The sequence below is a fragment of the Erithacus rubecula genome, assembly GCF_903797595.1.
Source record: "Erithacus rubecula genome assembly, chromosome: 5".
Lineage (NCBI taxonomy): Eukaryota > Metazoa > Chordata > Aves > Passeriformes > Muscicapidae > Erithacus > Erithacus rubecula.
The window spans coordinates 49416061-49443566 of NC_136687.1; the positions used below are offsets into that span (position 1 = coordinate 49416061).

The 27506-nt window shown below is 43.0% G+C and overlaps 1 protein-coding gene across 2 annotated transcripts in view; it reads left to right on the forward strand.

Moving 5' to 3' along the window:
- The first annotated feature begins 1381 nt into the window (after positions 1–1381).
- The window catches only part of UNC5C (unc-5 netrin receptor C), a 242255-nt gene continuing 216130 nt past the window's right edge, over positions 1382–27506 (forward strand). The window contains exon 1 of one of the 2 annotated variants that reach the window (XM_079306932.1): positions 1382–1797. In XM_079306932.1, the coding sequence (XP_079163058.1) occupies positions 1674–1797 (124 nt within the window). In that variant the 5' untranslated portion in view covers positions 1382–1673. The remainder of the gene's footprint in view (positions 1798–27506) is intronic. The other variant, XM_079306931.1, reaches the window with a different exon arrangement.

Genomic DNA, 27506 nt, shown 5'->3' on the forward strand with positions numbered 1-27506 from the left:
ACAAAAACCAACCAAACAACAACAACAACAAAACAATAAAAACCCGCAAAACAAACAAACAAACAAAACCACACACACACACAACTCCCCTAAAACAAACCAAACAAAAAACCCCAAACAACAACAAAAAACACCAAAAAACACCCCCAAAACAACAGACCAGGACTTTGCCTTCCTGTCACATTGCAGCTTTACATCAGCTGCTGTCGAGGAGAAAAAGCTGCTGCCCCGCCAGACCCTGGAATGGGAACAGTCTGGGTAATTCCCTGGGAAGGACATTAAAGCCGGGGGGCAGGTGGGACAGAGTCCCAGGAGGCAGAGAGCTCCAGCGGCCCCGGGGGAACCCTCCTCCAGCATTAGCAGGGCTGGTAACTGTGCTCCTGTGTGGAAGGGACAGGGAGGGGAAGGCAAAGCCAAACGACTGGGACAATCCCAGCCACGCCTCCCGGGAGAAGAGTGCCCCTGCCTCGCACGCAGCCCGGCTTGGGGGATCTTCGCGCTGGAGAAGGCAACGCTCCCTGGAGTATCCTGGGGTGGGGAGGGTTTCGGGGCCACAGCCCCTGGCACTGGGGTATGTGAGCTGCTAGGTCTGCCCATGACAGCCCGCCTTGGCTCTGCAAAGGGAAGGACAACTTAGGAAAGAGAAGAAAACCCAAAACCAAACATAAAACCCCCCAAACCAAAAAATCAAACAACCAAACCAACCAAAGGAAAGAAAAAAAAAAAAAAAATAGCCATAGAAAGCAGCAGTGAAACCCGACCAAGCCCTTGTTGAGCAGTGAACCTGAGGTGTGGGCACTGCTATCCTTCTCAGTGAGATTGGTGAAGTCAGAGGCCAGGGGCAGCTTTTTGGGGGTGGAAGAAGGGTGGAAGGGAATGACTCCAGCCTTAAGACAGAGGCCGTGTGGGGCAAATGGGGAGATGCTTCCTCAGGGGTGGTGGGTTCTCAAGCGCTCCCCTGGTGCGATCTCTCCCCCTGCCCTGCCGCTTGTGGGAGCAGACTTAGCACCAGCCGTCAGGCATGGGGCTCCCCGTTCATTCAACCCTAAAGATGGTCCTGATGGCCCAGAGTCCTGGAGGTGCGTGTGGGGGGTGTCAGACCCACCGGGACACTCTGGGGATACCAGAGCCACGGGTGTAGCGGGGTCCGGCCGGCGCGGGACCAGAGTGGGTCGGGTTGGGGGTGTGCCCGTGTTCCGGTGCGTGTGTCGGTGTGTCGGTCCGTGTGTCGGTGTGTCGGTGCGTGTGCGCACCAACATCTGCGTGCCCGCGGCCGTGCGCGCAGGGGGCGCGGGCGGAGGAGGCGAAAGGGGGCCGGTTCTGCTGCGGGTGGCTCCCAGCCTCCCCCGCCCCCTTCCCTCTGGGTCCGCTCCTCGCTCCGGCTCGCATTCTATCGCAGGCGGCCGGCGCAGCCCCCTCTCCCAGCCCCGGCCCGGCCCCCGCCCACCCCCGGGGTGGAGGCAGCCGCGCCGAGCCGCCCGCGGGAAGCAAGCAGCGCTCCGCCGGCTCCGCGCCCCTCCGCGGGGCCATGCAGCGCCCCTGCCCGCCCGCTCCGAGCGCAGCCCCGCGCCCCGCCGCCCTCCGCGCAGCCTGAGCGCCCGGCGCTGGGACGGGGCCGGCACAGCGGCACAGGAACGCTCCGCGCCTCCGCCAGGCTCCGCCGCTGCCCCGGCATGGGGAAGGGGCTGGAGGGCACCGCGGCCCGCTGCGGGCTGGGACTGGGATACCTGCTGCAGACGGTGGTGCTCCCCGCCCTGGCCGTCCTGGGGGCCAGCCGCCCCGGCTCCGCGGCGCAAGGTAAGGCGGTGGATGCACGCGTGGATGGATGGAGAGGGGTCGGGGCATCCTCGGTGCGCGGGCTAGAAATGCGGATTTATGCCGTGATTATCTTTTTTGCTGTGCTTGTACGTGCGAACAGTGCGATCCCCCGCACGCACCACTCCCGGCGGGGTCCGGAGTGTCCGGTCGCACCGGCCGGGTCGGGTCTGTAGGTGCTGAGCCTGGCCGGGACAGGCTGTTTGCCTGTTCTCCGTCCTCGAGTGAGGCACGGGGAGCGGAGGGGAAGTTCGGAGCCCTGCCCGCCGCCCTCCGGGGCGGGAGAGCGGCGCGGTGCGCCCCGCAGGGCTGGCAAGGTGCGTGGGAAAGGCAGGTGCGGGGCGGGTGTGTGTCCCTCCGCAGCGGCAAAGCCGTACCCTGGAGCTCTGCAGCCCACGGTCAGTCTGGAACCCCCCCAGGCCCCCCACGCCCTCCTTCTTCCTGCCTAAAACATGATACACCCAAAGGGAGTCACCGTCTTTCTGTGTTTATGTTTTGAGATTTTGTTTCCTCTCCCGTGTCGAGGATTTTGGTCTGCCTTCCCTGTAGCCCTTGTATAAATTCTCCTTTCGAAGTGGCAATGTATTGGTTCTCAGTGCGTGTTTAGGGGTGTTTGAGAGCATCACAAAGAGCCCGGCTCAGTGTGGCACTCACCTGGCTGACAGCCACAGCAGGAGGCTTTTTTTCCTGCGAGCTGATACTGGACAAACTTTCTCGGTTCTTCTCTTCTTTCTTTTCGGGAGTTGGACCTAATGTGGAAATGTGTTGCTTTTGTGGAACACAAGAGAGAGAAAGAGAGAGGTTGCTGCTGCATGTGGGCAGAGCTGCATACAGCAAAGATGTGCGGGTTGGTTGAAGCAGTTAGAAATCCCAGTTATATGATTAACAAGAGAAAAGGAATTTTAGAAGCTTCTTTGCTTGTTTATTTTCCTCATATATGTAACCAAGAAGTAATAACATGCACCAGACTTTTGATTTGAAGTTGCTAGCATAATGCAAGTGCAAAAATGCTTGATTTTCCCCACATCATGTCTGTTGGAAAGGCACTTGTGAAAACTGCACAGATCTGACCCTGTGCTCTCACCCAGCCATTACAAAGTGCACTCCTCTGTGGCCTTTTAGACAGGAGAGCAGTGCTGGTTACTCTGATTCCTGGTGCCCTGGCAGGCTTTCTGTGGGATCTCAGAGCTGTTCTCTGAGGCATGGAGCTGTAGGTTTGCTGCCGGTGGGCTGGGTGCACTGAACACCATGTCTGTACATGTAGCAGTGCTAATCCATTTCCTGCTGATACTTACTCCATCCCCTCAGAGTCACGTTTCCTCACTCATTTATCTCACAGGAAGATCAGAAATCTGGCCATGAAAAGTGGGTAGCAGAGAACAAGAGTACAAAAAATCCCCTGTGTATCATGGCACGTTTAATCTGTATCTTCCATACTGTTTCCTTTCGCTGGTTGGTTTCATGTTCAAGATAAGATAGGTTTGATATTTTGTATTTAGAGGTTTTAATAGTACCATATGCATGCACACCTACATGTCAGGGGGTATATATCAGTCTGTGTCGATATAGATATATCATGTCAGGGGGTGTTGGAGGAGAAAGCTCCCCTCAGACAGTTGAACCTGGAGTGGAAAGGAGCCTGCCTGCTCTGCTGGCAGGACAGGGGAGTTTGGTGTGACAGATGGTCTGAGCAGGGAAGAGAGGACCCCCTGTGTTTGGCTGTTCCAGAGCGCTCATCTCGGTGCCACAGGGCTCATGGCTCACACTCCCGGATGGATTCTCCTTTCCACACTTACCCTCTGTGACACACACTGTGTGACAGAAACACCAGGAGGGCAGAGGAGCCAGGCTCCCTCTTACTGTGCTGCAAAGGGCAATGCATGTGTGGAACCTGCCACAAAACACAGAAAGGGTTGGAGAGCTCTTCAGCAGCACTTCCTAATGTGTGATGTGTGATAAACTTCCACAACAGAATGAAAAATCCAGGGAATCTGGTTGGGATATAGCTCTTTGTCTCAGATTTTTTTTTTTTTCCTGTGTATGCTTTTATTTTTATTGCTAGGACCAGGCAGAGAATTTGGGTGCAGAACTGGTTTTGGCATCTTTCCCAGAGCTGAGAGATTTTCTGATTGGTGTGTGCAGTGGGGATCTTCATGTATGTGTGTATGTGTACACGGCTCTTCAGTGAGGCAATGAATCAACAGTTTAACTATGCCCTCTTCAGGAAGTTTTCTCATCATATAGCACTGGGCAAAGTTTTCCCTCCATTCTGTATATACATTGGGAAACATACATGTTTCATCTCAATTCCCCAACTATCTTTAGCTTTTGAAGCAGGCTGAGAAAGCCATGAGCATTTCTGGGTCTTGTGCTTTCGTACCTTCCTTTTCCATTGCCTCTTAGAAGATGAATTTATTAACTGAGGGGTTGTTGGACCGACCCCCCCTCACTCCCTGGCAGATTCATTATCACTACATCTCAGCATCCTCCTGTGAGCTTCTCAGCAGACCTAAAGACACTTTTTGTTTTATGAGTATTTCTTATCTTCTTATCTGAAGCTGTCTGAGTATTTTTCCACTGTTATCAGGAGAGAACAGGAAATGGCTGCAATGCTAGAGACAGCCCTTAATTCTCAAAGAGGAATGAATGGGGCCAGAGTGATTATCAAACCAGAATCATCTGTGATTTGGCATTTACTGTGTTTACTATACCTGTATGTTAAGCTGTATCAGAATGAGAATTTAAAAGCCCCAGACTGTTCCCCTGCTGGGCATTTCAGTGCCATTTCTGTAAGAGCAACTTTTCCTTTGGCTCTTCAGTCAACAGAGACTGAGTTTCAGCTGTTGTGCTCCCCTACAGCCCCCACACTTCCCACCTCCCAAACTTTTATCTGCTTATCCTGTGGCTCCCACCTTTTTGTGGTGTAGGTAGGATGAAAGGGAGGGTCGGGCTCTCCATCTGTAGTGACAAGCATGGTTCAGGCAGTTTTCAGGGTTAATAACGATGGTGTAAAAAAGCTAAATGCACTACATATTAATGAGGTTGTGTTTCATTTGTTCCTTTACAATAGAAAAGTGCATTTTTCATGCATAACCCCTCAAACCTAATTAAATCAAAGTGATAATTTAAAAAGAAAACTGTAAAAGAGCCATATGTGCAGATATTTGTCTTGCCCCAGCATAGTCCGTATTAGCAACAGCAGCAGTTTGAAAATGCTTAGTGCGGAAAAAGTGAAATATAACATGTGAATGCACTAACCTTTTGGGGATGCATTGCCTAATTAAATACCTAAACACATCTTGTTGAAAAAAAAAAAAGGCGGGGAAGGGACTTAATTATCTTGATGTATCAGTGGACCTCTTGTACTTGATCATGTGGGTGTAGTATTTGTATTAATAAAGCAAGAGCCAAGTAGTATTTTGTTGTGAATGGATAAGGCCCTTTGGAACATTAATCTGTTTTAAAGTGATGCACTGTGGTAGACTTCAATGATGCTGACAAGTCTGAGCTGGATGTGGTAGCCTGTGCTGGTTCTGAGTAGCATTTGAGTACTGCAGCACTCTTTGCTGAAAGCAAAGCAGCCACTGTGCTTCCTTTGCTGACAGAGGTGCAGTTTAAGCAGGATTAAAATTAAGTGGATGAATCTGTGTATAGAGGAGAGATTCCTCCCTGGGAACATGGGAGTCTGAATCTGAGCTCTTCTTCCTCTGGCTCCAGGCTCTAGCAGCTGGTTGCATGAGTTATGGAAAAAACATATAGATCACATACAGGCATCTCCTCATGGCTCTTCAGCATTACTGTCAGTGTCATTTATTCCTCTGTACAGTAAGAATGCCAGAATGCATCAAAACATTTTCCACAGTTGTTGTGCATGTTTGCACTTAATCACTTTACGTGGATCATTCGCCACACAGCTTTATTTTTCTTTGGTAATGGTCTTAAACCCCAGTTATTCACTATATTTTGGGACTAGCTTTGTGTGTGACATCCAAATTCAGAAACAGGAAACAGCCTTAACCAAATTAAAAAGATTTTCCTAATTTAATTTTCCAAATACAGTACGTCTGAAAACAGAAATGCAAGTCTGTGCCAAGGCCAGGCAAATCAGTACCATAGCTGGTCTGTGCAGTAGGAAAGGAGAAAATGTGGATTATACTTATTAGACATTTCCAGGTAAATATCTTGATTTTTATGCAAATAAAGTGAGGTGTTTTGAGGCACAGTCTACCCAGTACAGTCGAATAAGATACAAATCAAGTCAGCTTCTGTGGAAAGTAAGAAAAGCCCAGGCTGAGAAGGACAACAACTATTTCTGTGCAGTATATGACTAGATTTTTGTGCCTAAGTAGAATACAAAGGAGAGTTATACTTTGAAAAGCAAAGCTACATTTTTGTCATGCTACCTGCAAAACAATCTTGGTTTTATCAACCTGTTTTATAGTGTAGGGCTGTATGTATTTATTGCATCTGGATCTTTCTGAAGTTTACATCATTGGACTTTTGAGGAATCTGTTCTGGATACTTTTTTTACAAAAAAGCAAGAGAGTTACTTTTGCAGCTCATCAGAAAAAATATGTTTGAATTGCTGGTGGAAAGTGGAGTTCCTGGGTAAATTTGTATCACTTGGACTAGTGAACAGTTTGCTCTGATTTAGCCAAAGAGGATTGGGCTCAGTGTGAGTCTGACTGTTGCTTTGTCATTGAAAGCCTGTTATTGGCAGCAACCTTTGAAATGATGGATGCTCTGCCTATGCAATATATTTCACATAACTGTCTATATGTCCCTTTAGTCAAAACTGGCATTGCCTTTCCTCCCTTTAGGGTGGGGAGAGGGCTGTGCTGGTTTGTGCACATCTTGCTGGCCACCCAGTGGAGGCATTCAAGTCTAGCAGGCAGGGGTGATCCAGCAGGGGTGCCAGGGATGCAGCAGCTGCAGCCTCTGCCCTTCCCGTGAGCGGCTCTGCAGCTGCTCCAGGACAAGCCAGAAATCAAAGGGAAGGAGCAAGAGACGAGCTGTGCTTCTCCTGTTAGCTATAACCTCCATCAGCACAGTGTGCAGGGGCACAGTTCAGTGCCAAGGACTGAAGGAGTGGTGGTGTTTTAAGTGATTTATTGTGTGTGCTCAGCAGAGTCCAGTCTCAAGAACAGGCGCCCCTGGATCTTTCCATCATAACATTATCCAAGAGGCAATCTGAAGGAAACATTATTAAGTCTTCTGGGAGGCAAACTGTATTCAAAGAAACACTTAATTTGCATCATTTGCAAGCAAGCATTTGAAATTATGCTAAAAAGGGAAATGGTTATAAAGAACTTTACACAGAATAAATAGGAACAACAAAATTCCCCTAGATGTTGAACATACTTTATTCCCCTGTGTTTAATTTAATGGGGTCACCTGTAGGTGCTCCAGCCCCCAGCTCCACTGCTGTGGTGGACAGATGATTTATTGAGCATTTTGTTGGGTTTGTGATAGGTTTGGCCAAATATTTTGCGAAAGATCCACTGTGGTTATTGTATTTAGATTTATCTTTCTGGTGTGAGGGTGTAGCATAAAACTGTGCTCTAGGAGCTAAAGGAAAACCCCAAACTGTAGCTGTGCTCCAGTTGCTTTCCTCAAGGCTGGCTCTGCCTGTCCAAACAGCATGCACAAGTAAGGTGCTGTGAGTGGGAGCAGTGGGCAGGAGCTGCCAGAGGTTTTCCCAGCTTTCAGGAACCTCAGAGATGCTTGTATATAGCTTTCTCCCTAGGTAGTCATCACCAGAACAACTTCCTGTTTGCTTTTATGACTGCATCCCAAATCACATGGATGTTAAGCAGGAAATATGGGATTTCCTCCCAAGTCAGCAAACACAGGATTTGGGGAGTCCCTTTATAGCCTGGCACATTATCTAAAAGTTTGGGCTGGGGAGAAAGAGCTTCATGCAAAAAACAGTCTCATTTAGAAATATCCTTTTTATCAGCATGGAAAAACTAGAGGGAAAACAAAAGAGAAAAAAAGATTCCTTTTTGTTTATTTGCTATGGGGAGGACAGTGCTCTCTAGATCTTGCTGTTTTGTTTTTGGTTCGAGTTTTTGTTTGGAGTTTTTTCTTTTTTTTTTTTTTTTGCAAATCATACAGGTTTTACTGTGATGCAGATTGAGTTGGAGACCCAGATTCTCAGTGGTGCCAGGCATGCCCTTATTTCCTCCAGGGAGTGTCAGGCAATGCTGAATTTAGATGAGTACCTTTGCTGCTCCCTAAATACAAACAGTGCTGCTCTAGCCAGTATGTGATGCTGCAGTGCCTCAGCACCTCCTCAAATCATCACTTTCCTTTGTTGTGAGTGCTACACAGACAGGACAGGAGAAGTGTGCATGCTTGTCTCAGTTGGTGGTACCTCCTGTGGGGAATATCTGCAGTTGTGTCTTTAGCAAAGCTTTGCTATGTGTTTGCATTGCTGGAGACAAGGAGAAGTTATTATTGTAACATTGTCTTAGTTAGTCAATCTCTATTTTGCTGGATTTGGAAGTTTGCATATTTATCACTGTTTGGTGGAGAGGTCTAGGGGGAATTGCCTGAGTGTGCAGACCAAATGGATAAGGGAAACAAAAACATGAGCTCAGGTTTTCTGAGTAGCCAAGACTCTGGTGCTCCAGTCCATTCTTCTTGTCTGGAGAAAGAGGGAATGCTGCAGATGGAATGCTACATTGAGAAGGCTCTCAGGTACCTTCTCAATGCTGAAATTCTTGAGTCTCACTGATGGTTTCTTTATATATGCTGTAGTCTAGAAATATGTATAAAAGGATGCCATGGGTAAGGAATGGTATTCCTCAGTTTAGTCCCTCCCACTGAGACCCTTCAAACCACATGCTACTCGCTCTCTCCCTCCTCCCTTCTCTCTCCTGAGTGGGATGGTGAATTGGAGGGACAAAATGTAAAGATCACAGGTTGAGCTAAGAACAATTTATTGGGAACAGCAGTTAGATAAGAAAATGTACCCCAACAATACTGCTGAAAGAAGAGAGAGAGGCAAATGATTCACATGGAGACTCCCTGCCCACAGCAATACCTGACTGCTCCCTCTGCCACACTACCCAGACTTGGAAGACAGCCCTACACCTCATCCCTGGCAAATGAAGTGAGCTGGGATAGTGTAATCACTGGGTTCTAGCCATGCCCTCTCCTGGCTACTGCAAAAATTAACCATGTGCTGGCCAGGGCCAGAGCAAAGGAGGAAAAGCATATGTTGTTGCTCAGGTATGGGGATGCTTCCTAGGAACTCTGACTTTCTGGTGGAAGGCAGTTTGGAAGGATTTGCTTTGCCTAATGCAATCCACACTGTTATCTTGAATTTGGAAGGAGGAAGAGCAGATCCAGTGCATGACTGCAGCACTGTTATAAATGGAATAAGGATCACTGTCCTGGGCTGTTTTGTTTCATTTGGGTTTAATCTGCGATTCAGGACTATGTTATTCAACTGTACTTCATTCATCTGAATGAATGACTTATGCTCCAGAGGACTCTGTTGCCTTATGAGTCATAAAAGCTCTGAGGTTGCCTAGGCAATTAAATCAGTATCTTTTTTCTCGTGTTGCAGGAACATTTTCAACAATAATGCTAAGGAGCTCAGATAGATTTCACTGGCCTGGCAACAGCTGAGCATTTTCTTGTTAGGTAGCTCCTGCCAATCCCTTTTTAGTTATTTTCAAGAAGTAAAGTAGCTTTATTTCTTAGTCTTACATTGAGTGAGGGGTTGAAATGTTAATCTCAGTGGATTAGTGGTGTGTCCTTTGAGAAAAAGGAAAGCTTGCACTTTTCTCGGTCCCCTGAGTGCTGGATGCAATTGTTTGAGAAATCTTGAATTTCATCAGCTTGATACAAGGAAATGTGCAAGTAAGCCTTGAATGATCTGCCAGAAGAGGTTGATTTTATTGCAACCGTTTTGGAAACTTGTTTGAACTGATAGTTGTTCCCCAGGTGTTTCTTTGCTTGATTTTAGTGCATTGTACATGAGGCAGTGAAAAGGGATCCCCACAGGATTATTAGTAATTCAGAGCTTCTCGGAGAGCCATTTATAGCCATCAATTTGCTAAAATAATGGCTGAAATATTAATTGCTGCACTTTTATGATATGGTGTATCTATTGTTTAAATACATCACTTGTCTTATCCACTTCCAACATATGTGTTTATGCTGGAAAGTTTACATAGTGAGTGAAAATAGTAATACAGTCTCACTGAATGAGGTTAATTGCAGTTCAGTCATACTGAAATCAAGGAGTAAGAAGTAGGACAGAGTAGCAAGCGAGACTAATTCTGTTCTCATGGGCACTGGATTTACCTACACTGACTGAAGTGCAGGCACAGGATTAATTCCAAGTACAGGTGTGTCCACTGCCTTAGTCTGGATGAATTTTTTCTTTCATTAGTTTATCTCAAAGTTTTGCAAGCTCTCATGGGCTCAGCACAGATGTATCCCTCTCACCTTTCCCTTTTCCCACAATTTTGTGTCTGTCTGTCTGCTCTGCAGCTCTACACATACAAAAGATGAGTGGCTGTGGCTAACAGTGAATAGATGGGGCTAACAGGCAAGCAGTGAGGTGTCCAGACTGAAATTTCATGTCTGCACTCAGATGAGACTATAGAGAAATCTCTGCTGCTTGAACCTCTGTTAATAGGATAAAACTCTTTGGTGTTTTCAACCAGGAAGAGATGAAGCTTCCTCTGCTAAACTTGGCCACTTAATCTAAAAATCAGGGCTCATTGTGGGAACTAGAAATCTGTCTGGTTGAAGAATGGATCTACAATTAAATGGGTAAGACTCTGCCCTTCTACAAGTGCTGTTCACAGAAAATCTTGCTGAATTGTCTCATGAAATATTGTATTCCTTGCTCAAAGGTTTTTGGCCCCAAAGCTGCACTATTTTTTTACAAATCATCATCCCCATTACAAATTCTTTTCATGTAGATATTTCAAACCTAGCTTGAGGGACTTCCTTTCTGCTTCCTCACCAGTTTTTGAAGGCAAGGGTAACTTTTTTGGTCTCTCATGCAAACAAAATGCAGAAAACATCTTATTCAGCAGATCTCTGCTGGCAAGAATAGGTGTGCTGGTTTTCCTTCTCTTCGTTAAGCAAAATAGCTCTACTGGAGCAAATAGGAAGTTCCTAATTTCTTACTTCCCAAGTAACTAGAAAGTTTGTAGCCAGAAAGTTCAGTCCTGGGACCTGTCAGTTTCACTATCAGTTTCCTTTTGTTTTGTTATTTTTTAAAATGCCTCATGTTTATACCAAGGATAGACTTATGTGGTACAAGGCCAGGTTATGTCCACCACCAAATGTAGCTCCATTAATTTGAGCCAGCACATGCCAGAACCTGATCTGCTTCTGTGTTAAAAATATGTTGACAGAGTAGAGTGAGACTCTAGGATGAGCAGACCCTGATCTCATCTTACTTGGTGGAAAGTTTTAGCATGAATTTTTTTCTTTTTTTTCTTTTTTGAAGCTAAATAATTTGACTAGTTTTCAGGCTTTCAATTTCCCTTCCATGTAGCAATGTGACTTTCCTGTAGAGAGATTAACATGTTGCCTCACTTGAAAACAATTTAGCAAGATTTTCTGCTTGGCTTTTCCTTACGATGTTTTACATAAGAAGGCTGACAGCCAAATGTCACCAACTACAGGCAGATATCCACATAAATGTCTATTGCACACGAATGTGTGGCAATTTCCTGCCTTAGAAATTGTTTTTGAACTAAGGACCTCTGCCACTAAAAGCATGGGGTTTGAAGTTTAAAGTCAGAAGTGCAGCCTGGTAGCTGGTAACAAAAGCAGTTGTTATCCTGCTGCAGGCATAGATTGAGAAGTGCCATATGCCTTCCATGAGCTCTGGAAAAGGCAAAACTGCTCAGCTGCAGACTTTTGTCCTGAGATATTTCTGTATGAATCTTTTTCTTCCCTCCATGCCCCCAGAGTTATATATTAATTCCTTGTAGTAAACATGGCTATTAGATAAAACCTTCCAAACCTAAAAAAAAAAAAAAAAAAAATTATTAAAAAAAAAACAAACCTAAAAAACAAACAACTAAATGCCCAGTTTCCTTACTTACTTTATAAACATTTCTGTCATTTTGGGGTCTCAAGAATAAAGTTTTAAATTTGCATTTATGAGAAATATTTGCAAAGAAAATGAATTTAAGTGACTAAGTGACTTTGTGTGTACTATTAATCTGCTTTGTTTTACTGATCAGCTTATTTTACCAGTACTTGGTTTCATTGCCTTTTTTTTTTGTTTAGGGAAACCAATAGATAACAGTATTGTAATCAAGTTTACTTTCTGTCTGATTATTTTCACTGGATTGCTTGGGATTTACTCACTGCAGCAAGGCAAGGAAAATTTGGTCTTTTAAGTTTTGTATTCACTAGTACCAATGCAGAACATATTTCATTTGTGGAGGCCAGGCTGAGGTTAAGTTGGTTTTAAAGATAACAGTAGATTCCAGTGTCTTTGCATTTGTTTTGTATTTGGTGACAGTCACTAAATCAGGGGAAGGAATGTTCAAACAACACACTTGAGGAAAAGTGATTTTTATAGAAAGGGCCCATTCCTGCTAATAGCCAGTAACTGCACACAACCCCACTGACATTAAAAGTCCATTAGCTAAGCCAAGTTTAAACACCAGCTGATGCTATGTCAGCTAAATGTATATTGGAATTTTTCATGTAACACAGCAATAGCACTTCTGTACTTTTCCTAAAACTATGTACATTAAGAAAAGCAAATGTCATCTGATAGCAGTAAGATGAAGAGTTCACATTAAAGTAGGCAGAATTGTAATCAAACTGAAGTCACCATCTGGTTGCATTAATGAGAAACAAAAATGGATACAAGAAAAGCAGGGAGTGTCAGGTTTCTGAATTAAGGCTAGATTAACAAATGTAGTGTACAGGCTTTTGTAACACAGGATAAGCACAGAGCTGCTTATCTGCTTGTTTTTTTTTTATCATTAAATATAATATGACCTTGTTTGAGAAAAATTGATACTGAAGTCTGTAAGATGCTTCCTGATGTGGAGCACTGGGTTGCTATGGAAGAAGCTTGTTTCCTGGCTATTCAGGAAATATGTCTCATGACAGCAGTGTGAAAACCTTTTAATGTGTCATGATAGTGTTTAGTCTGAAATTCTAGTTAACCAGTGGCACAGCAAATAGCATTCCCCCATCCCTAAGTATCAAAAAAGGGTTGTACAGTGTGGTGGAGAAACTGTGTGGCATTGGGAAGCGTTACAGGTGAGGAACTCACTGTTATCCTCAGAAGCACACAGCAGGCTGAGGTCTGTGCTGTGCTCTTGGTTTGCACCTGGTAGCACCTGGTTTGGCAGTGGGTCTGATTCACAGGAGTCTCTTTGACATCTGCACTGAAAATAGACCTTGTGCTATGAAGCTGCTGTGGAGACAGGCAAGGGGTGGCTTAGCAAGCAAATGTGAGCTGGAGCAGAGGGGTAAGGAGTCACTCACTGACACTCACTGAGCCTGGTGAAGTGCTGCTGTGACCTCCTGTGCCTCTGCTGGGTCATTATCTGTCCATTAGCAAGGCCTTGTGCAAGCACTGACAGGAGCACAGCTAAAACGCCTGGTGTGGGCAGACAAACCCCCTGCAAGATCCTGTGAATGCAACTCGAGGGCTGCCTTGCACTCTCACCACACTGTGCACAACTCTCAGACGTGTCCTGGGGCCAGGCCTGTCTGTCTGTGCCTTCCCTGCTGGAGGAGCTGACATCAGTAGCGTGCCCTGAGCAGATTGTGTGTTTGAGAGCCGCAGGGTTTAAGGAGAGTAATTTAATTGCATTTTTCCCCCTTCTGGAACATAACATGTAAACATATTACTGAACTAAAGCCTGGTTTTAATTACAAGCAGCAACTTTTTCATGTTGACAGATTTTCACATGGAAAGCTTTATTGAAAATGAGAGGAGACCTTTTTGCTATCGTTAGTTCTTGCTGCTTAGTGCTTTTATCAAGTACAGTAAAATACAGTTTATAATTAATTCAAAGCTTGTATGGACATGTTTAATATAATTACCAAACAAAATCCTGTTTACTGACATATTGCTTGTGAAACCAGCCTGAATAATCTGGTCTCTGGCACACATAAATCAAGCAGTAATAACAGCTGTAAATATTTCATAATATACTTAGAGTGCTTTGATTTTAATACTGAATCCACTTTTGGGTTTTAAGGATAAAACATAGGTCAAAAATTACTTTCAACATATGTTCCTTTCTAATCTCTTGCACTATTTTGCCTGAAAATTATTTTTTAAAAAATAATTATTGTATTTTATTATAAAAAAGTAAATATATACACATTCATGAGCTGGGAAAATTATGTAATTAAATTATGCTGGAGCTAACAAAGTGACGCCATTCACACTGGCACGGGACAATTTTTCAATAGAGCCATGAATATTTTTCATTGGAAAAGGCATTGCAGTGCCAATGCTCTTTGTCTTTCTCAAAGTTTTGCTATTTTTATCTGTCTGGACGTCTGTGTATTGTATACTGAGCCTGAAAGATGTGCATAAGACACTAAGGGGCAGCTGTTTATGCTGTTAATTCAGGTGCCAAAGGGCTGGGAAGCCAGAGGTGAGCAGGAGTTAGGCTTATAGTGGACTGCTGGGGGACCTGTGATACTGGGTTATGTACTGGGCCCCCTCTTTCTAGGAAGGCTTTGAACTGGTATTTAAATAGAAGGAAGAAAATGTGACTTATTATTTGGCAGAATATTTAGGGTTGCATGAGGCTACTAGATCATCTTTGAGAGCTCAAATGTCATGTGTGGTTTGTCCAGTTCAGGAAAGTGCCTTGAAGGTTCAGGAAAAGGCTTCTGATTTTCTCTCAAGTCAGTTTACCCTGCACCAAGCAAACACCTTGGAAAGTGTTTCTGCAAAAGACAACATTTTGCAATTTTTGATTACTTGGAAACTTTCCTTAATCTCTAAAATAAAATAAGAAATAAAGTAACTAAAGTACTATTTAGAAAGGCAAATTTGAAAAATGTCCACTTTGGGAATTTTTTGTCCTTGTTCTGGAGTTGGATTCCCTTGCTAAAATTGACACAAATTTTAAAATGCTCTGGCTGTTGCACTCTCTGAAAAAAACATTGACAGGCTCCTCAGGAATGCTGCCCCCTTCTAGTTATGAACCTCTGAAGCTTAGGATTCTATCCCCCAAAATAAAAACCATAACTAACAATTGTTATGAGGTAGGAAGTAACACTGGGGTATGTCACAGCAGTTCTTATTTTTTCTCCCTGAGTCCTTGAGGGGATATACAAAGCCTGTTTGTGTTAGAGGGAGCTTTTTGGCCTTGATTTTAGATGGCCAAACATTTTAAGATACATCAACATATTTTGATCTGTGCTAAACTATATGATGATACTTGATATCAGGATTAGGTGTCCCTATCACCATCCTACAGACACCTGGGGAGGAGTTGCTGCAAAGTATTTAGCAAGTCACTCTCTCTAGAGAGACATCACAGGGGCTCCTGAATGCAGTATTTTAATTTTGGAAAGCTGAAGTCCCAATTCTTAACTTCCTGTAGTATGAGAACTTGCACTGAAGTGTGAGTCATTGCTTGAGAGCATTGTAGTGCATGAAAAATATTAAATTGCTTTGTTGTGTGTATGTGCAGGCTGCATCCAGACACTGTCATTGGGAAGTTATTAGTATATATAATTAACTAACCACAAGGAATTTCTGAACTGAAATAGCTTATGTAAGCCTACGTGTTTCCTTTAAACAAACCCAGCTTAAAGCTTCTTGTTGAGGAAGTGTCTTTCTGCCCATGAAATACAATTTGTGAAGATGTGCTTACCTGCAAGAGTACAGCACTTTACCTGGCAGTAGCCCGACCTTCCAAAGTTAGTTCTTCTGACTTGTGCTGTTTATCAAATGCTGTGCTGGTTCATATTGGATGATGTGACCTTTAGATTTCAGCTGCTGCCATAGTTTAATTGACAGCATGAGCCTTCCTGCAGGAGCCTGTTGTGGTTTAACCCAGCAGGTAGCAAGCACCACACAGCCACTGGCTCACTCATCAGTGTGTTGCCACCATTAATCACATCCTAAATCCAAAATAAAGTGCCATACCTGCTACTAGGAAGAAAATGAATTCTATCACACCTGAAACCGAGACAGAGGCAAAATTATTAATGAAAATTTGTGCAACATCAGGCTTTCATGACTCAGGCCAACATATATGACTTGTGTGTGTGAAGACCAAGTAGTTGTGGCAGTGTAGGTCTGAAGTTCAGCAAGGCCAAGGGTGTTTTCATTAGCAAGGAAATGGAGACCAGCTGCTCTATTTATGCCTATAAATATATATTATGTTATTAAGGTACACAGGTAAATTGTGTGTGCTGCTTAGACCCATCTGTTCCCAATAAATTTCAGCCTACGTACTCTAGGTTTTGAAACTTTTGATTATGCTCAGAAAGGAGAACTAAGTAGAAGAGCTGGCCTTCTAAAATATGCTTGCAGCTGAAGCTCTCATTTTGTGTAAACCAGCACAGCTTTCCCGAGTTCAGTGCCTCGGTTCTGCTCCAGCTGAGGGCTGTTAACAGTCAGGGTTTCTCTAAGACTCTTTCCTGGAGGAGAGATTTCTATCTGGTCTGTTTGGACAGGAAAAAATTTCCATGACTCTAAGAGTGCTTTTAAAAGAACTGGGGAGAAAAGGGAGCAGATGCTGCAAAGTACATCAGAGAGCAGTCCCAATGTTAACAAAGAGAGAGATTATTTACCACTAAAATGAGGAGGGAAATGTTTGTATCTTTATAAGATCTTGTCCCACTTAGGAGAGCCTAAAGAAAAGATAGGCATCTAGAAGGGCAATTATTGGTTAAAATGCCGGTTTATGACTACAAATTGTTTGAAGCTTTTTATTAAAAAAACCCATCAAACTTCTTTGGAAGTTTTTGCAATCACCCACTATCTCACTGATGCAAAGCCTCTTCAAAGACTTAGCAATTAAAATGAAGAGGCTGTATGTTCACATTGCCCCAACTGTGTGCAGTTTTTTTGTTGTTAGAACATCACCATACTTCTGAACAAAACCTGAGATGAATTTTTCTGTTTACCATCAAGACCATCTTCCTTGCTATGGCAATGACTTTTGGTCATCTTAGAGGGTATTTACAGAAACAGAAAGAAGACTTGATTGTCCTCATTGTCTTCTATAAAGTAGGCTAGAAAACTAGAAAAAAATGAACCTACTGGGATTAATGGTTTCAAATATTAGTAACAGTGGAAAACATACATTTCTTTGTATGAGTTTTGAACACACTGCAGGCTTTACTGTTTTCCTGGGTGGTGAGACAAATATTGCACTGTATAAAGAAGTTCAAGCATCCTCTTTCCCACAAAATGCAAGGAATAGACTAAACATTCTTTTCTCTTGCATGAGAACTTGGGATGTGAACAAACCTGTGGGATTTGAGGCTGGAGGAAGCAGAGTAGTATGTATTTACCAGGCACTCCAAAACCATGAGACAGACACAAACTCAGGCTGCCTGTTTAAAGGTCAGGTGTGTTGTGGTGGGCACTTGAGTCAAGGCAGTGATGAAGGAGCTGCTGCTCCTTTTTGTTTGGACACCAGCGCACACAAAGAGGACTGGTCTGGCCTAATGAGCGTGAGTGGCCCCACAGCCATCCCACACCACCAGCTGCTCACAATTGAGTAGACTGAATGTGGCTCTGACATAAAAGGCTTTGGGTTTCCCTGCTTCAGGAATGACTTCAGGATCCTCAGTTCAGTCTGGAGGACTATTCTGAATGAGCTAAGGCATGAAGGGAGGAACAACTTGTTGAAAACCAAAAGAAAAGTCACATGAACTTAAAATTTGGCAGTTTTTAAAATAAATGCACCATAATCTATATGAACTATCTATTATATTGTGGCTAGGAGGTACATTAAGTAACATAGGTATTTTAAAAGAAGAAAAATATTGACTATTACCACCAGTTTATCTCTTAATGTTGTTGTTTGGTTTGGATTGTTTGTTTGTTATTAATGTGAGACTGCTCCTTGTCCACCTGGGAAAATTTGCAAAAGTGGGAGGGGGAACTTAGAGCAATTTCATGAATTGGTCCATCTAGCCATTAAAAAGATATCAGTGGGTCATTATTATATTTGAATGTGAGAGGACACTGTAAAACCCAAAGACAATGTAAACTGGGATCCCACAAGCTGTGTGAGTGGTGAAGTTGGAGCAAAATAGATGCAAAGTATTCAGTGAAAAGACCATGGATCAGGCTCTTGTTTTTGAGTGCTGACACTGATGCCAGGACAGAGGTATTTGTTACCAGCTCTCCTGCTGGGATGCTTTAGGAAAATGTCATTTTGGTGTGGTTGCTGGGTATGCTAAGCTGTAAATTATGTGAAAGGAACTGAAAAAAGTCAGTTTAAGCATTGTGGACTTTCATGCACAAGGAAACGTGTCAAAGGAAAATTTGAAGCAAGAACGGAATTAAAGGCACAGTCCTGTATAAATCCTTTCCCCTGTGGACAGTCCTATTAGCCTTTGAATGATGATGGCACTTATACAAGGATCTGTGCCTCAGTGTGTGAGTAATCCCACACTTGTAATATGCAGCCTTGCAAGGTTGTGTGTACCCTAAAATGAGAAGTCCCATCAAAGTTTCCCAATAGGAGAAAAAAAAAGATACTTAGGAAGAAGTTCAGACCAGAAACATAACTTCTCTGAAGAACTCTTAATCTAAACTCTCTGTTTCAGGAGCTCTTACCAGAGAAGTTTTGACAACATCTATTGATTAAGATTCTCTTTTTTTGTATCTTAAAGAGTAAATCGAAAGGTCATTTTTTATATTGACGTGCAAGGAGTTTTATTGATTCTCTTTTATGAGGCATTAATGAAATCTATAGAAGCCTAACAAGATTGTATCGTTAACCTTGGCAAGATTGCCTGTTCTTTTTACATGTGCAGAAAAGGGAAAGTAGAGTGTTCCATTTTGGTGATTTAAATTATGTGGGAGTGAGTGAATTTTGTGGAATTAAATACCTGTTAGCACAGAAAAGAGAGCATGATGTATCTATACTAACCCATTCTCTCTGAAATGTGCTTAGCAGAGATTTTTTTGGGGGGAACACTTTGTTTTCTTGCCTAATGGTACCACATATTTATGACTATGAAAACATGCAGAGAAGTCAGTCACTCACTATATGTGCCAGAAATGCCTTCCACAGTCACAATGGTGGTATGTCAAAAGTCTGTCTCACTTTAAAAGAACAGGCAGGATTTATTCTGGAATTGTACCAAAATGGACCAATCTGTCTGAAAAATGTGAAGCTGGGATCAATTTTGCAAAGTTAAAATAAACAGTAGTCACACTTGACCCAGTGTATTAAGCTAGCAGAGGAAGAAATATAAAGAACTGGGGGTATCTATGGATTTGGCTTGGTAGAACATTAAATATGACACATTGGATTAAAAAATTATCCACTAACCTAAAAACTATGCATAATAAAATTTGGGATGACTTTTCAGTGCATTGTTCCATTACTTTCTTAAACATATTTTCTTTTTATGCCACTTAAATTAATGAAGGCCATATTGGCTGTGAAATACAAAGCTCATGCCCCCCGAGAAATGGTGCCTTTGCACAGTGAAAGCTCAGAAGCCTTTGAGTGAATGCCGAGCATTTTTATTTGCAGTAGGAAAAACATGTTGGAGAGAGGCAAGTATGATTATCTCCATTTTTGATGGAAACCAGAGGAGCAGGAGGCAGGACTGGGGAGTGAGCAGACACAGGAATTCCGCTCTGGTGGGCTCACAGAAAACATGGAAGTAATTTGTGGTATTAAAATGGCCGATGGTGGTGTTTGTTTCCATGAAAAGCCTATGGAGAATGTAGGAATGGGTGCTGGATTTTTTCACTAGGGTTTGATTTGTGTCCAGCTTACATGCTGCTGGCCCAGCTCAGCTTTGCCACTCATCCTCACTGGCAGTCAGCAAGATCCAGACAGAATTAGGAGTGGGGCTCCTGAAGCCCAATTGTAGGAGCCCTGTTGTGCTGAGCCATTGGTCCAGCCCTGCCAGTGCCTTTGAGGACCAGTCCTGCCCAATTTGCTCCATGCCATGTGGTTTACTCCAGCCTGCTTGCCCACATGTGTGAGGTTCAGTGACTCTCCATAGCTTTTCTGTTACTCCCTGCATAAAAGCCTCCTTTTCTCCTCACTAGATGGACAAGTCTTCCCAGAGCATTTCCAACACTGTTGTAGCTGTGAAGGTGAGGGGGCTGATTTGTGCCACTGCCCCTGTGCCCCTTGGGGTCTGTGCCCAGGGGAATCTGTGCTGGGTTTCATATGAAGCAGCCATGCTGCAATACTGATGCAATGCTGAATGCATCATTCAGACCTGCACAGCTGGAAATCCCTCATGGTCTTGGTGCAGTTATTCAAGAGAAGTGTCCTCTTTATACCCCTGTGTCAGGCACCAGTTGTATTTGAAGAGGGCAGAATTGGCTGGAGATGGTGGGTGGTCTGGAGTTGCTGGAGGGACATTAGATAGCACATCAAGACACTGCCTGTGCCCAGAGTGTGAATGGTTTTCCTTCCCAGTTTGGAGCTCCCATCTTCTTCAGAGCACTACAAAATCAGTCTGTAAAGAGACACATCCCAAACCCAGAACTGGACTTTGGCTCAGCTCTCATGCTTTTATTAGGTGCCATGAAACTGAGGGCTGGATGTTGCTGCCTTTCTCAGCACAGAAAACAGGTACAAGGCAGTTCTCCTTTATGCATTTTTTATAGTCATAGTATATGTGTTCAATTTTCTGGTTTATGTTTTGAGTAGTGACCATTCAGGCTCTGGCTGTATGAAATTGTGTCTGCTCTGGGGGACAGTGGAGACCTGTGGTACATTAGAGTATTTTCATTTCCTCCTTTGGAAGCTATACCTAGAAAATCCATTGATTGAGTCTCCCTGTGTGGCAACACCCCCAGGAAAGAGCTGGAGTAACCTTCTGAGATATTGTACAAAAGCTGCAGGGTTACCTGGAATGTCTAAAAATGCACTGCAGAATGTAAGTGAATTCAAAAGGGACAGGCAAACCTGTTATCTTTTGTTTTCACATGTAAATAACACAAAGAATAGGGGTTTGGCTATTTTCCTTTTAATGGAACATTTTGGTTAAACTTTGCATTCGCACATGTCAATACATGAATAGATTGATATATTTGGAAGTTAAAAGCATTTTGATGGCTGCTAATATTTAGTTTCTATCCACTTTATAGAAGCTGCAGAATTCTTTTATTTATTGATCAAAAGAAGATTTAGAACTAAAGGATGCCAGAAAATATTTGGATTGCAGCACTCCAGAAATAATATAAGGATGAAGCACAATTGTATACATGATCTTCAACTGCATTTCCAGGCAGCACATAATCAGGAAAACAGACACTCCCTGTTTTGTTAAAGAAAACAGCAATAAAAAAAAAAAAAAAAAAAAAAAAAAAAAAAAAAAAAAAAAAAAAAAGAGAGAACTGGATTTACAGAGAGACAAAAAAGATGAATGGGTGGATACAAACATGTGAAGAGTTGGGATTAAGCAATCCTTTGCAAACGTAGGATGTGCTCCAGAAATCCCAACTCTTTCTTCCCGGTGGAATGGCTTTGGTGAGCAGGCAGCAGGAGAGGCCGTGCTGAGGGGACTATAAATGCACAATCCAGCTGACAAAAGGAGCGAGTGCAAACACAGCTGTCAGTGCCTGAGCCCCAGTCACAGGCAGGAGCGTGCAGCAGTCTGCTGAGGAGTCATTTGGCTGCCTGGGCACAGCTGGGATTGCCATCCTGGTGCCTCAGCTTCCCTTGGCCCTGAGCTGCCACACCAAGCTCTGTGTGCCTGCAGGTGAGCACACCTGTACAGGCATCTGTGCCAGGTGCAGCTGGTGTCTGTGTCAGGAAAAGAGGAGCTGTCATGAGGCTTTTGGCATGTGTTCCTGCCTAACCCCTCTGTCTGGCTTCTGTGGTTTGCCCAGTCCAGTGATTTAGGATGTGGAAAAAGGATAACATATATCCAAGGGGAAAAATAACTACTCACCTGAGGGTGCTCCTCTTAAAGAAGTTTGTGTGGCTTCTCTAACATGCATTGTGCTTTGATCCCATGGTAGAGTTGGGCAAAACCATGAACTGTTTCTGAAAGCCTTGGCCCTGCTCTCTGGATGGGTTGCACTTTCCTCCTGACTCCACTGACTCCTGCCACTCAGCACTTCCATCAGTCTGTAAATCCATTAACATTCACAACCCCTTACCTGCAGTTTGGCATGTATTGCTTTGCAGAAGTTAAGAAGGGATGACCTTTGTTACAAGCCTGGCTGTTTTTATTGTTGCTTTGGTGCTGAGGGCTTCTCTGGACTCCAGGGTAGAACCGGTGACTTTTCCAGGCTATGTGAGATTTCTGCCTGCTGTTGAATTTAAAAATATCTTTGTTGCTACCTTGCAATACACCTTTGGGTCTGTATGGATTTTGGAATCTCAGACAAGACAATTTTCTGCACAGAAACACCACAAGGGTACAGAAGTTCTGGCACCAAATATGCTTTAATAGGCAAGTCAGATTCCTCCCAAGTTCAGAAGCAGGGGTTACAGCCTGGATAAGATATGTCCTAAGCACTCACACTCATTTGACTAGTCTGGGAAGGAAAATCAACTCCCTACAACTTCAGCCAAGAATGTAACATGTTTTGGACAAAGGGACAAATAAAAAAACACTTGCTTTTCAGAAGTGCAGAGCAAGAGTTCAATCTTGGTTCAGATCACTATTAGCTACAAAATGTGACTCTGTTGCAGTGGCTTTTAAACCATCCTTGGCTTTCTGGCTGTGTTTCATGTTCTGGGCATTTTTATCAAAACCATCCCTGCCCATGCAAGAATCATTCCCCCTTTTTATTTTCCACTACTTGGCATCTTGCAAGCTTCATGTAACAATGTGAGTTATGCACATTTCTCGAGATATCCTGGTGATGAAATCCTGTAGGAGCTGCCTCAGGTACTCATTTCTGTCACAACTGTAGCAGGCCTTTTCTCTAATAAGCTGCATGATGCTCCTGGGGGAGGCCAGCTGAGCCCTGCACCTTCTACAGGTCACGCAAACCACAAAACCCTGCTCTGCAGAGCAAGTCAGTTCTTTCTTGGTATGGTTCACAGTTCACAACTGTATTTTGCTGTTCAGACGTGGAGGGTTTGTTCTCAGTGTCACAGTAAAGTGAATTATGTTGCAATTTTCACTGCAGGGATAGCATGTGCTAGACACTTCTGAACTGCTGGCTGGAGAAATGGGGCTTGCTTTGGGCCAAGATAAAATTGTGGTTTCAGTACGTGGTGTATTTCTGCTTCTTGTGTGCAAACAACTGGCAGGGTTTCCAATTGAAGCTCATTCTCTGAACACTGAATTAAAAAATTGGTGGCATAATGTATAAAACAACTTTCATGACTTTTCTTTATGGTTACTTTTTTCTGCTATTGATTTTGCCTGGCATAGGATGAGTTCCTTTCTTAAATTTTTCCCCATTTCTTCCAAATCAGAAAGCTATAAAACTTGTGAATATTAGATTATTTCTTCCAAATACTGCACTAAGTATTGAACAAAATGAAGGGAGAATGATAGGGTTGCACTCACCTTGGGCTGTCCACCCTCTGACTGCCCTTCCAGTACCATGGTTAGGACTTCTACATGGAGACAGTCTCATGCCATCCCTGTGCAAAACATTCTTAAGGTTAAAGTGTTCAGAATTGCCTTTTACTTGTCTGTTACATTCAAGGTCAGATTATTGAAGAATTTAAACTGCTGATAAAAACAGAGGAAAATGGAGTTGCATTATTTTATGCTGTCCTGAGGACATTCCACTGTCTTTGGTGTAATACTGTAATTTTTCATGGATAGAGAGTGACTCACACACCACTTATGTGTTTGTTAAGGCATTCTAGTAGGAATTCAGTGACTATGAGATTTTGTATGGGTTCTTTTCCTATGTGTGAATTAATTCAGAAATGCCATTCATTTACGCAGGGTAGGGAAAGTACTTTAAGGTTTTGTTCTTTCCTTAAATGTATTTTATTATACAGTTTACCACTCTAAATCTTGCTTTGATACTGGGATTATTGAAAATACTTCTTAAAAGGCTGTTTTGAAATCTAGCACATAATAAATCTGCTTCAGTAATTTAATATATGGTGCAGTACATTATACTGCAAATAAATCTGCTTCACTTAATTTATACATGGTAAGGCAAATGCTTGAGCTGGGAAACTGGAACAATGTATCTAATACACTGCCTACTTCTAATGACATGGAGACACTGTGCTTTCCATATCCATTCTTTGTCATTCTGTGGAATGTTTTGAGGTGTTGCAATACTCAGACAATTATGTATTAATAATATCTTGGAACTCAAGTACAGAAAGGATGTGGACCTGTTGGAATGAATCCAGAGGAGGGAAACTGAGTTGATCAGAGGGATGGAGCACCTTTCCTGTGAGGAAAGGCTGAGAGAATTGGGTTTGTTCAGCCTGGAAAAAGACAAGGCTTAGGGTTGACCTAATTGTGATCTTTCAGTACCTGAAGAAAGCCTACAAAAAGGATGGAGAGGGTCTTGTCACAAGGGCATGTGAAAGGCTATGATGAGGAATAATGACTTCCAATTGATTTAGATTGGGGAGAAATGTCTTACTGTGAGGACTGTGAGCCACTGTAGCAGGTTGCCCAGAGCAGTTGTAGGTGGCCCATGCCTGGAACTGTTCAAGGGAGGCTGGATGGGGCTTTGAGCAACCTGATCTAGTGAAACATGTCCCTGCCCATGGCACGGATGTGCAGGAGGGTTGATACTAGGTGATCTCTATGGCCTCTTCCAACCTGGGTCATCCTGTTACCCTGTGGAAAATATTTAAAAATCCCTAACAAGTGCAGCTTTGTTTCAAGATGAAAAAGACAAGCAGAACAACCAGGATGTCTGCTGTGGTGAGCAGTGAACCATACTTGATACTGGTTTATCTGGAATATTAAATACTGGTAATAAATAAATAAATATGTATCTGGAATAATTAAATACTGGTAATCTGGAATATTAAATGAAGGCTTCAGACAACCTGAGTCTCCAAAACATACTCCAGAACATGCAGAGGGGATATACCAGGATATACCACCACGTTTGTGCCTTAATCTCTTGCAGCCATTTTTGTTAGTTGTATTTACATATGTAGATTAATTAATCTAATATTTGCCAGTTTTATTGGCATCAGCCTCAATACAAGAAAAAAACCTGCTGCTTTTTAAAAGGTCTGGAAATTCTTCATTTGTGTGTGCTGATAGTCAAGGCTTTGTTGGCAAGTAAAGAGTGGCATGGCAACCAGATCTGTGAGGCAAAGCTCTCCAGTCATTTTGAGTCTCTCTGCAAAAATAATTCTGCTGTTGGCTTGCTCTCTGACTGCAAAAATACACACAGGCAACTTTGGGGTGTTGTGTAAACTATTTTGTATGTGGACTTGACCAATGAAAGCATGTAATTGAGAACTGGCATATTTCCTTCATTTTTGAAAAGACATGCTGCTCGGGTTTGCTCTCCACTTTGTATTTAGACAGCATCCCCTGTAGCTGTCTGTTCTCACTATTTCTCAAACATAATACAAATGAAAGCAGAAATATGTTGAAGTGTGTTAAATTTTCTCCAGCATAACTTCAGCATTTCTTTCCAACTTTTTCTTCTTCCTATTACTCTTTGAAAAAATTTTCAAGAGTTTCATCTCTGCCTTGCTCCCTCCCTCCTTCTGCCCCTCACTTCTTCCCAATATTCTGGGTTGAAATATAATTATTTTTTTTAATTTCTCAAACATTCAGTTCATTTGCATGCTTTTCACTGCCATATTTTGTTTCTGTTCATCATTTGGAAGGGTGGTCAGAGCTGCAGGTTTACCTCTGGCAGTGACTCTGAACATGAGGAAACCAGCCTATCTTAAAAAAAAACCCCATCACCAGAAACCAGTTTTAAAAAGCTTCTGGCTGAATTCTGCAGACTATTTTCAGAAGCTGTCCCAGCAGATATCCAAATATTTCGTTGCTTCTCTGGATGCTGTTGATAAGGTTGATTCTGTCATTAGTTGTAATGGTTTTTATCTCCCAGAGCAAACAGAGGCATTAATGCAGATTAGTATATTTGTCAGTGTGTCACTAGATTTAATTTCTGTGATTTCTTCAGTCATCCTCAACTCAGTTTTTCAGCATCTGCATAAGGTAGCACTGAAATAATTTGTGATTCTTTAAAGTCCATCGGGTTTTGGTGTGATTGAACATTTGTCTGAGAATTTGTATTTAAGATGTATTGCATATCTAGGGGTGTCAGCAGCATACTTATGATTTACTATTTTCTAGTGCTAGGAAACAGGAATGGCTCTTAATATTTTGTATGCCTTGCCAGGTGAAATGGTATATTGCCAACACAAAGACTTTGGGAGGGAAGTGTACATAAAAATTTTCCATGAAAATAATTCTGTGAATAGTGGTGAAACCAGCAAACATAGATGGATAATACTCAGATTGGATTGTAAATAAAACTAAGAAAAAAATAAGACCATATATAACTTGTAAAGAAGAACATGATAATTCATGTATTGTCACTACTTTATCTTCTTGCTGCTGTTTTTTAGCACCAATCAGGATTTCTGTGGTTATTTTGAAATGTACCTTTGAGTTACTGGGTTTCAGGAAACATAAATCTCAACAGCTTTGTTATCACCTTTGACTTACACTGCATATAAAAGTCACATTTGTCTTGGGAAACAAGTTAAAAGGAACATCAGTAATAGCTGGGGTGGGTAAAATTGAGAAGTTTTGTGAGGTGGATCTGATACCTGAAGCAGGGGGAGTGGTGTGCAGTGGAGGAAGGACATGGTGGGTGTCAAACCCTGTGTCCACAGCAGCCTGTGGAAAGACCTCCATGAGTCCTGTCAGGGATGGGACTTCACCTTGACCTTGTCTTTTCAGAGAACACCAAAGGGAAGCTACCAGTGAGCCAGCCTGTACAGGACTTTTCCACAACATGCTCCTATTATTAATAAAACCCACAACCACAACATCTGTTTCAATGGCAGGGTACTGTTTGCCTTTCAGAACAGGATGGGAAGGGCTGATTTTCAGCTTGTTTGAATCTGTACTGTTGATTGCCCAGGAGAATATCAGAGGAGAGTAGAACAAAAGCAACTAAAAGATGTTAGTGTAGGCTCCCAGCCTAGTTATACCACTTTCTGCCACTTCATTCTGCCTCTATCATCTCATTAGGCATTTTACCTGAGTGTATTCTTTTATAATTGCAAATATTTGTTTAGACAAAAATATCTAAACATTTAAAATATCTCTAAGGGATTAAAAAAAAAGGAAAACAGTAAAATCTGTGAGACTTCAAACAACGCTTTTCTTCCTGCTAATGGGGGAGAGGAGGGTGAAGAAAGAGGGTACCTCAGAAGGAGAGAGAGGTTCCTTCCTGCTCAGAGTTTCTGCAGTGGTGACAAGTGGTGGAGGCTGTGCAGTGTTCAGCTCTTGGGTTGGACACATGCTGTGTTCCTGGAGTGACTGTCAGCGGGATGCTCAGAGGGGAGCTTAGGCTGGCTGTCTCCCCCTTGGAGAGGGAGCACAGCCAGAGCCTCCCT